Source organism: Sphaerodactylus townsendi, linkage group LG10 (assembly GCF_021028975.2).
Source record: "Sphaerodactylus townsendi isolate TG3544 linkage group LG10, MPM_Stown_v2.3, whole genome shotgun sequence".
In the NCBI taxonomy this organism is placed as follows: domain Eukaryota; kingdom Metazoa; phylum Chordata; class Lepidosauria; order Squamata; family Sphaerodactylidae; genus Sphaerodactylus; species Sphaerodactylus townsendi.
This window is the reverse complement of record NC_059434.1, coordinates 86,485,172-86,500,549: the sequence shown is the minus strand read 5'-3', so window position 1 is coordinate 86,500,549 and position 15,378 is coordinate 86,485,172. Positions and strand designations below refer to the sequence as shown.

Sequence of the window (15,378 nt, the reverse complement as noted above, 5' to 3'; positions counted from 1 at the left end):
TAAAAATGGCATTACGCGACATTCGCATAGGAACGGAGTTGCAAACGGCGTTCGCTAATCTCCCGACAGATTAGCGGCGATTTTCGAGGTACCACTGTATACCTGATTGAAACCCCTCCCACTAGTGGTGGGCGTAAGGTGTTGCTGGGCCTGTTTGGCTTGGGGGGCAGGGTTTTTTTTGCCAGGCAATGGCCAATTGAAGTGTAGGATGCACAGGGCTTTAGTCCCTGTGTGTCCTGCATGCTAATTGGCTACGGGTTCGTTGTTGGACGTTCGAACCCTTAGCCAGTTATGTGTAGGGATATCAACAGGCTGATTGTGTTAAAAGGCTTGTGAGTTCCTTCTTAAGCAGTGGTGGGATCCAAAAATTTTAGTAACAGGTTCCCTCGCCAGCCCCCCCTCAGCAAAGGGGGCAGAGGCGTACCTAGGCAAACCTGAGCCCTGGGCAAAACCTGAGTTGGATTGCCCCCCCCATGGGCAGCCACCCCACCACGACCCCCCCCCCCATTTTTTTTTTGCACCAGGTCATTTCTAAATCATCATCCCATTATAGAAAATGCCCCAACTCACAAATCTGAACACAGCAATGGTGAAACACACAGGTTCTTTGATAGAGACTGGTGAGATACGAAAGGTACGAAAGGCTGAGAATCCATGGAATTGCAGTATTCCTGAAAGGGATTAACCCAGGTTCAAGGAGTTACATTTATTAGTCGCATAAGTGCATATATGGAACCTTCACGTTCAAAGAGCAGGACATGCCTCTCGGGGAGGCGGGGGTGGGAGATCGGAAAAGCGGACCCAGTTAGTAACCCCCTCTCAGCACACACAAATAATTAGTAACCCACTCTCGGGAACTGGTGAGAACCTGCTGGATCCCACCTCTGTTCTTAAGGTGTATATATTCTGAGTGATGCAGTTTGCTGAAGGAAATAAAACTTCTACAACAACATTCTCAAACATCATTATTTATAACTCTGTGACTAAACTGAACGAACCAAGTTATGATCTATGTGGAGGAGTGTGTTGGATATGCCGCAACTGGATACCAAACTTTTCTTGAGTGTTTTAAATTTCACTTGAGATCTTTGGTAAGCTGTTTGTTACAAACATTTGTTTTTTTCGCAGCCATGCAGGCTTTGAATAAATTGTTTGTGCTTTTCCGTCATCTGGCAAAGACTGTCCTGACTTCTCCTTCAGTTCTTTGTGCATGTTTTTGGAGTTGCTTCTGCAGTTTTTCGAGCATGGGGTGTTGCCCCCGGGCGCCATTTCCCCCCCGGTACGCCTCTGTTCAGATGGCGCCGTTCTGCCTGGCGCCCATTAGCATAAAGAAGAGTTTGGATTTATACCCCGCTTTTCTGTCCTGTAAGGAATCTCAAAGGCCCCTTCCGCACACGCAAAATAATGCATTTTCAAACCACTTTCACAACTGTTTGCAAATGGATTTTGCCATTCCGCACAGCTTCAAAGAGCACTGAAAGCAGTTTGAAAGTGCATTATTCTGCATGAGCGGAATGAGCCAAAGCTTCTTACAAACTTGTTTCCCCTTCCTCTCCCCACAACAAACACCTTCTGAGGTAGGTGGGGCTGAGAAAATCCTGAGAGAACTCTTGACTAGCCCAAGGGCACCCAGCAGGCTTCATGTGGAGGAGCAGGGGAACAAATCCAGTTCACCAGATAAGAGTCCGCTGCTCACGTGGAGGAGCGGGGAATCAAACTCGGTCCTCCAGATTAGAGTCCACCATTCTTAACCACTACACCACTGGCTCTCGTACCATCTGCTGGGAAGTTCTGCACTCTCTTCCACTGTGGCTTGTACAAAACGGAGATCATCGTGGTAGGGACCCAGTTAGTCCTGGGGCTTCCCTTTCCACTGGAGATGGTGTCAGAGGACATGATGGGAGCAGCTATCCCCTGTTTCGACAAGGCTTGGGTAGGAACATTTCGCATTAGGTTGTGCTTCAAACAACAATCCCCTCTATCTATCATCTATCTATCTATCATCTATCATCTCTCATCTATCTATCTATATCCATCTCATCTATCATCTACCCACTCACCCACTCTCAATCTACCTACCTACCTACCTACCTACCTACCTACCTACCTACCTACCTACCTACCTACCTACCTACCGATTGATTGATTGATTGATTGATTGATTGATTGATTGATTGATTGGTTGGTTTTTTATACCGCCCTACCCCCGAAGGGTATACCCCGGGCGGTGCACAACATAATTTCTACATATAGCATATACAAACAAAACCCCATTAGATTAAATTAAATTTAAATTTCAAAAAATTTAGAGAATTATTTTCTCACAAACAGCCGGCATGCCTTCCACATCTTCCATGCACCCACCTATCCTATGAGCTTTATCGCTGGACAGATGGGGAAACAAAACATCATGGTTGTATGTGGGAAGGTAATTTACCTAGGAGATTACACTGAGTGGGAATAGGATCTCTTCTTTCTCTTCTCAGGTGGGCTGAAGGCTGGGAAGAGAATTCACTTCATGTTTTTAAAGAAGACCTACTTCCCATCTTCTTTCTCCCGTCCACTTTTAACTGAAAGATGGTGGTTATAGCAACCGGTTTAGAAAGTCTGAAGGATTTATTGATTGATTAATTTTGTTATACTTATGCCCCACCCAATTTGTGGCCTAAGTCGGGCTGGGGGGCGGGGGCGCGCTTACAGACAGGATTAAAACAGCCACAATTTCAGCAATGTAAATTAATTCTAAAATCTAGTCCCTATATAGATGGTGAACGATTTAATAAAAATCACATCTTAAAATTGATACCACCCCATGGTGTAATGGTTAAGAGCAGGTGCGCTCTAACCTAGAGAACTGGGTTTGATTACCCGCTTGAGATGTGGAGGCTTATCTGGTGTACCAGATTAATTTGTGCACTCCAACACATGCCAGCTGGGTGACCTTGGGCTAGTGACAGTTCTTCGGATCTCTCTTAGTCCCACCCACCTCACAAGGGTTTGTTGGGGAGGAGGGAAGGGAAAGGCAATGGTAAGCCCCTTTGAGTCTCCTTACAGGAGGGAAAGGGGGGATATAAATCCAAACTCTTACTCCTACTCTTGTTGTTGTTGTTGTTGTTGTTGTTGTTGTTGTTCTTCTTCTTCTTCTTCTTCTTCTTCTTCTTCTTCTTCTCCTCCTTTTCCTTCTCCTTCTCCTTCTCCTTCTCCTTCTCCTTCTTCTCCTTCTTCTCCTTCTTCTTCTTCTTCTTCTTCTTCTTCTTCTTCTTCTTATTATTATTATTATTATTATTATTATTATTATTATTATTATTATTATTATTATTATTATTATTATCGGGTGGAGGGGGAGGGGTTATCAGCTCTGGACTGGATAAATCTTGGAGATTTGGGGGAAGACCTTGGGTAGGGGTGGGGTTTGGGGAAGGAAAGGACCTCAGTAGAGTTAACTGCCAAAGAGTCCACCTTTCAAAGTGGCCATTTCCTACAAGCGAACGGATGGATCTCTGTATTCTGGAGATCAATTGTAAGTCTGGGAGATCTCCAGAGGTGACGTGGGTTTTCTGGGTTGCGTGGCTGTGGTCTGGTAGTTTTTATTGCTGACATTTCGCCCACATCTCTGGCAAGGTACGTCACAGCGAGATGTGATTCTCCCCGTTCCTCTCACTGTGCTACGGAGAGAAACGCATCTCGTGGTGAGAAGCCCCGGAAGATGCCGGCCATAGATGCGGGCTAAACATTAGGATCAAGAACTACCAGATCACGGCCTCACTGCCTGGAAAACCCACCACAGCTGTGAAAGCCTTCGAAGATAAGTGGTTTGCTGAAGTTGTCAACCTCCAGACCGCAGGGAATCAATAACCGCTCCCCCCCACACACACAACCACACCATTTCTTCTACAGCCAAAACATGATTTGAAATCTAGAAAATCAAATCTTCATAATTATGAAATGTTGCAGTTGGTTTTCTGACTTGGTCATGGAGTTACCAGTTTTGGGGATGGGGTTGTGTGTTTGTATTGGTGCTCATAAACCAGCCAATGGCCGTGCATAAAATTGGGACCGTGCGAAGAGCTGAGCAGGTCATTCATCATCTCTCTTTTGACGGATTAATTGACTGTTTTTGAGGACGTTTGCATATGGCCCAAAGCTCAGGAGCTGCCCTTCTGAGAGACTGAAGGAGCGACAAGATCGCTTATGGTTACGTAAACAAAAGCTACCCGCTATGGCTAGACATGAGTGGTGAAGTTAATGCTCTCATTTCCTGCCGACAGCTTAGAATAGTTGAATCATAGAGTTGGAAGAGACCCCCAAGGGCCATCAAGTCCAACCCGCTGCAATGCAGGGACATACAATCAAAGCACTACTGACAGATGGCCATCCAGCCTCTCTTGAAAAACCTCCAAAGAAGGAGACTCCATCACCCTCCGAGGTTGTGCATTCCACTGCCATACAGCCCTTACTGTCAGGAAGTTTTTACTGATGTTTAGGTGGAATCTCTGTTCCTGCACCTTGAACCCATGACTCCTGGTCCTGGTCTCTGGAGCAGCAGAAAACAAGCTTGCTCCCTCACCAACATGACATCTCTTCTGCCCAAGATAATCCTGATCAATTGCCATTTTGGGGACAGGCTGGATTGGTCAGTAATCCTGGAGCTTTTTCACCTTTGTTTGGGCATAGAGCAGAGGTCGGGGGCGGGGGGAGGTAGGCAATTGTGAATTTCTCTCGTTAAGCAAGGGGTCGGACTAGATGACCCTTGAGTTCCCTTCCAGCTCTGTGTTTCTAGGTTTGTAAAATAACATGAATTCTATTATCAAGCAGTAACACATGGCAGGATCCAATCAAATTGAAACACAGCTGAGTCTGCAATCCTGTGCATGCACCATCATATGTAGTGGGATTTGCTTCTGTGTAAGCATTTGTAGGATTGCATTGCCTGAGGAGCCAGTATTTGAATATTTTCCACTGTTAAAAGCATCACCAAAAGTCATAATGGTGCCTGAGATGCTAGAAGAAGAAGAAGATCTTGGATTGATACCCCACCTTTCTCTCCTGTAAGGACACTCAAGGTGGCCTACAAGCTCCTTTCCCTTCCTCTCCCCACAACAGACACCTTGTTGAAGAAGAATTAGGACTAATAAAAGGAAACACTTCTTCGCACAACGTGTGATTGGTGTTTGGAATCTGCTGCCACAGGAGGTGGTGATGGCCACTCACCTGGATAGCTTTAAAAGGGGCTTGGACAGATTTATGGAGGAGAAGTCGATTTATGGCTACCAATCTTGATCCTCTTTGATCTGAGATTGCAAATGCCTTAACAGACCAGGTGATCGGGAGCAACAGCTGCAGAAGGCCATTGCGTTCACATCCTGCACGTGAGCTCCCAAAGGCACCTGGTGGGCCACTGTGAGTAACAGAAAGCTGGACTAGATGGACTCTGGTCTGATCCAGCTGGCTTGTTCTTATGTTCTTATGTTCTTATGTTCTTGTGAGGCAATTGGGGCTGAGAGAGTTCAGAGAGAACTGTGACTAGCCCAAGGTCACCCAGCAGGAATATAAAAGTGAGGAAACACACCTGGTTCACCCGGTACGCCTCCACCACTCAGGTGGAGGAGTGGGGAATCAAACCCGGTTCTCCAGATTAGAATTCACCTGCTCTTAACCACTATGCCATGCCGGTTCATGTTTTCCAAAGGAAGTATGCTTCTTTTAAGGAAGAGGAAAGAAAATAGCTGGACTTCAGCTGGATTAATTTGCATCCTGTATAAAATAATGGGGACAAAATGGGTGATATTTGGTGTTCCTCTGCCCCCGATTGCAGCTCCAAAGCGTGTTTTGGTCACGCTTGGACAGAAAGAGTCTGTTTTCATTTCAACCCAAAAAGATTTTTTTCTCAGTAAGTGAAGATGGAGTCCAGCTCTTGGATCTTGCTAACGGTTGCCTCCCTCCGCCTCGTCCAACTGTCTAACTGCAGAATTGTTGGGATCTGGCAAAGTCTCAGCTTGGATATATTCATATCTGGGTGGAGTGGGTGTGCTGTGGTGTTCAACGAGATGTCTGAGTGGTGAAGTGAGCACCGGGGCTTTGGGGGAATGCGTGTTTTGAAGCCAGAAGCATTGCAAAAATTCTTCAGAAGTGTCCTCAGCCGAGCTGTTCTGTTCCCCAAGCAAAAACTGTTTCTGGTGCCTTCTGCCCCGGTCAGAACAGAGTGGGAGAGTCACAAGCAAGGTTTAGCAGTTCAAATAAAAGGTTTAATATTTAGAAGAATGGAGACCCTAATTCCTCCCAGGGTCTGCCTAACATAGAGCACTTGCTTGACTGGACAGTAGAAGCTGTAGACTTTTGTTCTTTCTTTGGCTGCTTCCAGGAAAGTCCGTTTCTTTAAGTCCCTCGAGTCTTCATCTGGCTACTATTCTCTTTAAACCTCAACTTTATGCTCTCTTTACACCTCTGACATGACAAAATGCTGCTGCCTCCCAACTCCCGAGGCACCGTGTACTGAACTGAACAGACTGAACGGGGGGATTACCGGGTAAGAAAAAAAGACTGCCTCTTGGGAACCCTCTTAAAGGGACAGGGGCTAACTAAAATTCCCTCCCTTTGGAGACTATACAGAGGACTAAACCCATGCTAGCTATAGGGGTAACTGATACTTTACAGTGAAAATAATAAAGGCTTCTCGCCAGGTTTAATGTTATGCCTTCCTTGTTACATGGCAGATTTAATAAGCGAGAAAAGGCTAAAAGATTGTGCCCATGTAACGATGGCTCAGTTGAATCTCTGGCCCACCAATTACTACACTGTCTCAGATTCAAGGAAATCAGATCCACGTATGTGAATCTTACTCCTTTACATTTAACCCCATTTCCCCGATTTAATTAGATTACACTACTTGTTGGACAACCCTGATCCTTCTCTCTGTACGATAGTGGCAGACTTTCTCCTGGAAATTACTAAACGCCAGTAGATTTCCTTCGACCTGTATTGTATATGCTTTTTAATCTGTTTTAATCTGTTTTTTATTACTGTTGTACTGTTGTCTATGCCAATAAAGGCTTGCTTCTTGAAAAAAAATAAAGGCTTCTCTGGGGGCATGATACGAGCCGTTTCCAGCGAAGTGGTTTGTTTGTTTGGTTCAGTCCCCGTTACCCTGTTCAGGGCGGGTGCCAGCATACCCCAACATGGGGCAGCTGCCATATCCAATGGCTTCTGGTGGGATCCACAGCCACTGACCCCCTCCCACACACCCCCTTCCCTGCCGCCTGCTTGTACCCAGAAATCTTTGAGGAGGGTTTTCAAGTGGGAAGAGAACACAGAGGCGGATGATGGAAATGCAGGTGGAAGGAAGACCCCAGGGTGTGGGCGGGGAGGGGGGCTGCTGGTGGGCTGCTAGGAACCAGAACCCTTCAAAACCTGGAACCATCTCTGGCCCTCTTCAGATATTATAGTGAATGTGTATGCATGCTGTGTACAGCAGACGGTGAATTTTCCTTGCAAAACCCCCAGGTTACATGTGCGCAGTTGAACAGGTGAATGAAGCCCTGCGTGTATCCCAGTGCGTATCCAGTTTTAATTTGTGAAGTGAATGTGCATGGGGGTGGTGTCGTGGTTAAAAGCAGGTGGATTCTATTCTGGAGAACCAGGTTTGATTCCCCACTCCTCCACCTGAGTGGCGGAGGCTTATCTGGCGAACCCGGTGTGTTTCCACACTCCTGCCTGCCTGCCGGGTGGCCTTGGGCTAGTTGCAGTTCTCTCAGAACTCTCTCACCCTCACCTGCCTCCCAAAGTGTCTGTTATAAACCACCTTGAGCCTCCTCACAGGAGAGAAAGGTGAGGTTAAATCCAAACTACTACTCCTGCTACTCCTGCTCTTCTTCTTCTTCTTCTTCTTCTTCTTCTTCTTCTTCTTCTTCTTCTTCTTCTTCTTCTTCTTCTTCTTCTTCTTCTTCTTCTTCTTCTTCTTCTTCTTCTTCTTCTTCTTCTCCTTCTCCTTCTCCTTCTCCTTCTCCTTCTCCTTCTCCTTCTCCTTCTCCTTCTCCTTCTCCTTCTCCTCCTCCTCCTCCTCCTCCTCCTCCTCCTCCTCCTCCTCTTCCTCCTCCTCCTCTTTTGTACAAATAGGTGTATATACTTACATGCAGGTTGCACTTGCTTTCACTGTAAAATATGAACGGGGCTTACAACTTTTTGAAGAAGGCCACGCTGGTTTCCAGATTGTTTGTAGGCCTGATTCAGGGTGCTGGTTCCAAACCCGAAAGCTTTCAATGTTCTGGATCCTGAATATCGTGGCGGTGACAGACAGGGACATCAAGTGGCAACCAATTGATGGGATCCCCATAGAGTTTTCAAGGCAAGAAACATTTAAGGTGGTTTGCCGTTGCCTGCCTTTGGGTAGCAGCCCTGAACTGCCGTGGTCTTCCATCCAAATACTAACTAGGGCAAACCCTATTTCCGTGGTGGCAAACCTTTGGCACTCCAGATGTTATGGACTACAATTCCCATCAGCCCCTTCCAGCATGGCCAATTAAGAAGAGGAGTTTGGATACTGCCTTTCTCTCTGGATGGAGTCTCAAAGCAGCTTACAAACTCCTTTCCCTTCCTCTCCCCATAGTACAGTGGTGGCGAACCTTTGGCACTCCAGATGTTATGGACTACAATTCCCATCAGCCCCTGCCAGCATGGCCAATTGGCCAATTCCCATCAGCCCCTGCCAGCATGGCCAAGATCCCGCAGGGCCCTGACAGCTGGAGGGAGAGCGTTCCACCAGGCCGGGGCCAGAGCTGTAAAGGCTCTGGCCCGGGTGGAGGCCAGCCGCATCATTGAGGGGCTAGGGATCACCAGCAAATTGGCCTCTGCCGAACGCAGACACCGATTCGGAACATATGGGGTTGCTGTTCGTAGTGTGTACTCCTCTGGCTTTTATGTTTTGCTGCAACTTTTGTTCCCGTTTTATCATTTGTTTTATAGCTTTAGATTTTTACAGTGTGTGCATTTTAAATAGCTTTAAAAAAAGGAAAGGAAAGGAAAAACTCTTAAGTGTAAATTGCCTTGGGGATAATTTTGACAGAAAGGTGCTATACAGATATTGCAAACAAGTAAAATAAACGGATGAAAAGCCTTGTTACTAAACAGTCAGCGTGGTGAGGATTCCAGAAATCCCAAATGAACGCTTTAGAAAATAAGCATTTTTCACCCCCTTCTTCAAAACTCAGGCCCACAGAATCTGATTCTTATTCTTAGGAAGATAGTTTCAAAGAGTAGATCGTTGCGCTGCCGCCAGACGGCTCGATTTGACCTCAGAAACACTTTAGAGGATTTTCAAAGTATGAGCTTTCAAGAGTTGCTTCTTCCTTCAGGAAATACCCTGAAATTCCTGTTGGTCTCCCGAGTGCTGCTTGGCTCAAATCTAGCTGTTCCTAGGAAAAGTTTTTCAGCCCCACTGAAGAAGAAGGAGGAGGAGGAGGAGGAGGAGGAGGAGGAGGAGGAGTTTGGATTTATACCCCCACCTTTCTCTCCTGTAAGGAGACTCAAGGTGTCTTCCAAGCTCCTTTCCCTTCCTTTCCCCACAACAGACACCTTGTGAGGTAGGTGGGGCTGAGAGAGTTCTGAGAGAACTGTGACTAGCCCAAGGCCACCCAGCAGGAATGTAGGAGTGCGGAAACACATCTGATCCGCCAGATAACTCTCTGCCACTCAGGTGGAAGAGTGGGGAATCAAACTCCGTGCTCCAGGTTAGAATCCACCTGCTCTTAACCACTACACCATGGAATGCTGGTACAAGGCACAGAATTTAGCCTTAGGAGTGGTTTGCCTTCCATTCTTTTTCAACAGGCTAAGTTTCTAGTCCTCATTATCGACACATGTGCCATCGAATCACAACCGACTTGTGGCAACCCAAGCAAGGGTCTTTCAAGGCAAGTGAGAAGCAGAGGTGGTTTGCCATTGCCTTCTTCTGCAGAGTCTTCCTTGGTGGCCTCCCTTCCTTGGTGGCCTCCCTTCTTAGCTTCCAAGAGCTGGTGGGTCGGGCTCTACCACGCTGCCTTCCCTCCCCTTGGTTGCTGCCTGGAGTCTACAGGGGGAAAAACAAACCAGTTCCAGTTGTTGTGTGTTTGGGAGCATGCATGAAAGAGTGTGTGTGTTCAATGGTGGGAGCCGCACAGTGTACGAAAAAAGGATGCAAGCATGGAGCGATTGTCTCCATCCAAGTGAATGGAGCTGATGTTGCTGGCTGGGAGACTCCTGCAACTGCAGAAAACTGCTGCTCTGGGATGAGGATTTATGCCCGTGGTGGATAGCCAATTGGCCATGCTGGCAGGGGCTGATGGGAATTGTAGTCCATAACATCTGGAGTGCCAAAGGTTCACCACCACTGATCTAAGCCCTGTTGCTGGCCCTCCAGAATTTATAGGTTGGCTACTTTGTAAGACAGGATGGTGGACTAGATGGATCCCAACTGCTCTGATCCAGCAGGGCTTTTCTGATGTTCTGGTGCGCGTACTGGGAGCAAGAGCCGAAGCGGCAGGGATAATCCTTCTGCAGTTGGCACAGAAGACCAACAGGTGGCATCGTTTTATCAACCGTGCCCGGGAACGTCGCGTTTTAGACAAAACCAGGAAGTTTGGGGCCAAGCTTTGTGTGGGCAGGCGAAAGAGGGAGCCGCACGACGTCTAGGCAGAGCCACGTGTGCAGGGGTCCCTTCCCAATGCTGCTGAGAACACTGAAATGCCCCTTGACATTGAGAGCAGCAGTGGCGTAGGAGGTTAAGAGCTCGTGTATCAAATCTGGAGGAACCGGGTTTGAGTCCCAGCTCTGCCGCCTGAGCTGTGGAGGCTGATCTGGGGAATTCAGATTAGCCTGTACACTCCCACACTCGCCAGCTGGGTGACCTTGGGCTAGTCACAGCTTTTCGGAGCTCTCTCAGCCCCACCCACCTCCCAGGGTGTTTGTTGTGAGGGGGGGAAGGGCCAGGAGATTGTAAGCCCCTTTGAGTCTCCTGCAAGAGAGAAAGGGGGGATATAAATCCAAACTCTTCTTCTTCTCCTTCTTGCAGTGAGATGCATTCTTTTGCATCCTGCAGGAGGTACGGTGCAGCTCCACCCCTTGCGCATGAGACGATTTTGCAGGAGGGCGCATCTTTCAGAGCGCACGGACCCCTCTTTAGGGTGTCTGAAAGCATGAAGAGAGCACCAAGAGACCATGACTGTGAGCCAGTGCTCTCTCAGAAGTGGTTTTTGCTTTACATTCTCATTTTCAAACTTGTGGTGTTTTTGATTATTATTTTTTTAGATTTTTTTCATCTGTCTATCAATTGCCATCTATTGGCTGGCAGAATGAGATTGATCATCAATTTAAAAATAGACTTTTTGAGCAGAAATACTAATACCTTTTGAGCAAGGCACAGAGTTCCTGTTCACCTTTGTACTTTGGGATTATTCCCCGGAAGTTCTGTGTTGCCTTGTTGTGCCTGAACTAACTTTTTAATCGTAAACTCAGATGGGCGTTTTCAATAGCAAGATGCAATTCTTTTCCATCGTCACGACTTCAAGGCCGGTTCTCAAACGTCCCTCGGCACGATTGACATTGATCTTTCTGCCCTTCTTACACTGACTCCCTTGAACACATCTTGCTCTTCTGCCCTAAGTACAGAGGCGTAGCTCCAAGGGGAAAGAGGGGTGCGCAACGCACCAGGTGCGTGCCCCTGTGGGGTGTGGCAAGGGCATTCGGGGGCAGGGTGGGGGCAGAGGAGGCACCGAGCACTTTCTCCCCTTGCTACGCCTCTGCCGAAGTACAACAGCTTTAGGCCCGACTTCTCTGCCTTAACCTTGGTCGGGTTCTTGGACCTTCCTACTGATGCAAAAATGATTTTTTTTGCTCAACAATCCTGAGGCTGAAATAACTGAAACTGTAGCCAAATTTCTGCTGCGCATTTTAGATTAGGTTCCCTTGGCTTCTGTTCACATCACTCGCTCTGTTCTTGACTGGATTTACCTCTGTCCCTTGTCCCTGTGTTGTATATACCTAATAAAGGTATCTGGATCTGTTGACTGCCAGCGGATTCACCCTTCTTTGGTCAACAGATTTGATAAGATGTTGTAAATAGTGGCTTTAATGTATAGCTTTTTGTTTGTACAATAAGCCACCTTGAGTTCCATAAGGTAGAGAGGCAAACGATCAGTGTTTTTAATAATAAAAATAAAGTAAAGTAATAAAAATAAAGTAACGTCAACCTGCCACCAATTTTGAGCAACCTCAGCAAGGGAATTTCAAGTCGAGTGAGAAGCGGTGGTGGTTTGCCATTTCCTTCCTCTGCAGACTTTTCCTGGGTGGTCTCCCAATTACGTACTGACCTTACTTAGTTTCCGTGATCTGATGAGATCTGCCTTCCCTCCCAACAATCATAAATACATAATTTTAAATGTTGTATGAATTCCATATATATCGTTGTGCAATGCCGCTGTGTGTCCCAACTGAGGCTAAAGCAGTACCACGTTTTCATAAACGATCCCTAGTTTCTCAGGATGACTTTAGAGCCAAAGATTCAATTCCTCTTAGAGGACCCAGACCTTCTTTGCGTTTATCCTGTTTCTCGTTCCTTAGACACCGAAGAGAAGAGTTGAAGCGAGATGTTTTCACATATGGGTCTTATTTAAGTTTTATGGGGTTTTGGGGGAGGGGGAGAAATGGGGCCTATGGTTTTTGGTATGGGTTTAATGTGAGATGTATTGATTTATTGTAGAACAAAACTTGAGTCCTCAAAGACTAACATTTTCCAGGGTTTAAGCTTTCATGAGTCAAAACTTACTCCACGAATTACATTTTTCAGGAAGTTGATGAAAAATTATTGTCGAAGGCTTTCACAGCTGGAATCAACTGGCTGTTGTGGGTTTTCCAGGCTGTGTGGCCACGGACTGGTCGTTTTGGCCTCAAATATTTCACCGGCATCAATGGCTGGCACTTTCAGAGGCATGCCGTGGAGAGATACACTTCTTAGCAAGTAACAGAAACGCAAAGCACAAAGGAGTTCTTTGCTTTTCTGTTACTTGCTAGTTACATTGCACTCTAGATTGATACACTGAGATACACTTCTTAACCATGACATACCTCTGAAGATGCCATCCATAGATGCCGGTGAAACGTTAGAAGCAACAAGTACCAGGCCACGGCTACGCAGCCCAGAATAACCACAGCCGCCAGCCAATGAAGGAGGCTAAAGTATTCAAAACCAGGTTGCAGAATAAGTAAGTCAGAGACGAAGTTTGCGTGGAGTTGACTGCAAGTTCTTTATCGTTATTAGTTGCCAAATTTATTTTAATGAGGATGTTTTTTCCTGTTCTTGATATCATGTTGTTATTGTAAAAGCGGAATTCCTCCAGCCTGGAAGTTTTTTATGAGGCACAACTTAAAACTGGCAGCTCCCTAGCTCGAGGCGTTTGATTTCTGAAATGACTGCAAACATGATATTAGAAAATCTGTTCTTGTAAATGTTGCATTTTCGGTACACATTGAGATTTTTAAAATATATGATTATTTGCTTTTCCACCATAGAGTGCAGGATGCTACATGTGTCCAGATTGACTCTTTAATGGGATTAACTTTTGTTTGTTGCATGAAGTGAATACAGCTGTTTTATTTATTGTATTGTCGAAGGCTTTCATGGTTGAGAATCATTGGGGTTGTGGAGTTTTCAGGCTGTATGGTTGTAGCTTTAAGAGCATTCTCTCTCCCGATACGTTTCGCCTGCATCTGTGGCTGGCATCTGTTGCATCAGATCCTCTGAAGATGCCAGCCACAGATGCAGGCGAAACGTCAGGAGAGAATGCTGCTAGAACACGGCCATACAGCCCGGAAACCGCACAGCCCCCCAGTTTTATTTATTGCTTAACAAAGACACACGAGGCCAGTGTGGTTATAATATAACTTAATTTTGGATTCAGCATTTTCGGCTTTTGCACACTTTAGAAATCCATGTTTTGTTGTGATTCATTAGCTAGTAATGGAAAAGGCTAGCCTGATCTCATCAAATCTTGGAGGCTAAGCGTGGTTGGCCCTGATTGGAGGCAGCCAAGGAAGTCCCAGGTGCCAGAAATGGCAAACCACCTATGTTTGTCTTGTACTTTGAAAACTATATGGGGTCACCATATGTTGGCTGTGACTTCCCCACACTTTCCAGCCCCCATGAAGGATGCCCTCTCACTGGTATCCAATGATGTCAGCTTTTCATCCAGGTCATCAGACCTGACGTGAAATATCGTGTACAGTTCTGGGCACCGCAATTCAAGAAGGATTTTGACAAACTGGCATGGGTCCAGAGGAGGGCAACCAAAATGGTCAAAGGTCTGGAATCCATGTCCTAGAAGGAGAGACGTGGGGAGCTGGGGATGTTTAGTTTGGTGAAGAGAAGGTTAAGAGGTGACATGATAGCCATGTTTAGACATTTGAAGGGGTGTCTTCTTGAAGATGGAGCAAGCTTGTTTTCTGCTGCTCCAGAGACTAGGACCAGGAGTGATGGGCTCAAGGTAAAGAGATTCCACCTCAACATCAGGAAAAACTTCCTGACAGTCAGGGCTGTTCAACAGTGGAATGCACTGCCTTGGAGCGTGGTGGAGTTTCCTTCTTTGGAGGTTTTTCAAGAAAGGCTGGATAGCCATCTTTCAGGAGTGCTTTGATTGTATGTTCCTGCGTTGTAGGAGCCCCTGATATTCTTGGGGTCTCTTCCAACTCTATGGTTCTAATGGTTCAACTTTGAAAAATGTTGTGAAGTCTTTTTTGTTCTGCTGCTAGAGTTTAACCTGGCTACCCACCTGAAACAACTTGTATTCATGGTAGCTCTGTGCAAGAGAACCAGTTCTCTGCCATCCCGCACCAATGAAACTCTTTATATTGGTGCAACACAATAGTGTTCCTCCTGCTCTACATGCAGGTTGAGAGGCCGTGGTTTGGAGTCCGTGCACAAGGCCTCCAGTTCCATCCTTGGCATCAGATACCAGGGGAACCCTTCTGCCTGTTTGTATGGTAGACAGGATTTCTCACCCCTGCCTGAGAAACCATACTTGCCAAAACGTCTGAGGCCACTAGGGCAGTAGTGGCGAACCTTTGGCACTCCAGATGTTATGGACTACAATTCCCATCAGCCCCTGCCAGCATGACCAATTGGCCATGCTGGCAGGGGCTGATGGGAATTGTAGTCCATAACATCTGGAGTGCCAAAGGTTCGCCACCAATTGGCCATGCTGGAGTGCCAAAGGTTCGCCACCATCTGGAGTGCCAAAGGTTCGCCACCAATTGGCCATGCTGGCAGGGGCTGATGGGAATTGCAGTCCATAACATCTGGAGTGCCAAAGGTTCGCCACCAATTGGCCATGCTGGCAGGGGCTGATGGGAATTGCA

General features: G+C 46.6%; 1 protein-coding gene across 1 annotated transcript in view; it reads left to right on the top strand.

Moving 5' to 3' along the window:
• Positions 1 to 7,087: 7,087 nt before the first annotated feature.
• Positions 7,088 to 15,378, top strand: part of LOC125439656 (transcription factor COE1-like) — a 101,675-nt gene continuing 93,384 nt past the window's right edge. The window contains exon 1 of the mRNA XM_048508773.1: positions 7,088 to 7,350. Coding sequence (XP_048364730.1) covers positions 7,088 to 7,350 — 263 coding nt within the window. The remainder of the gene's footprint in view (positions 7,351 to 15,378) is intronic.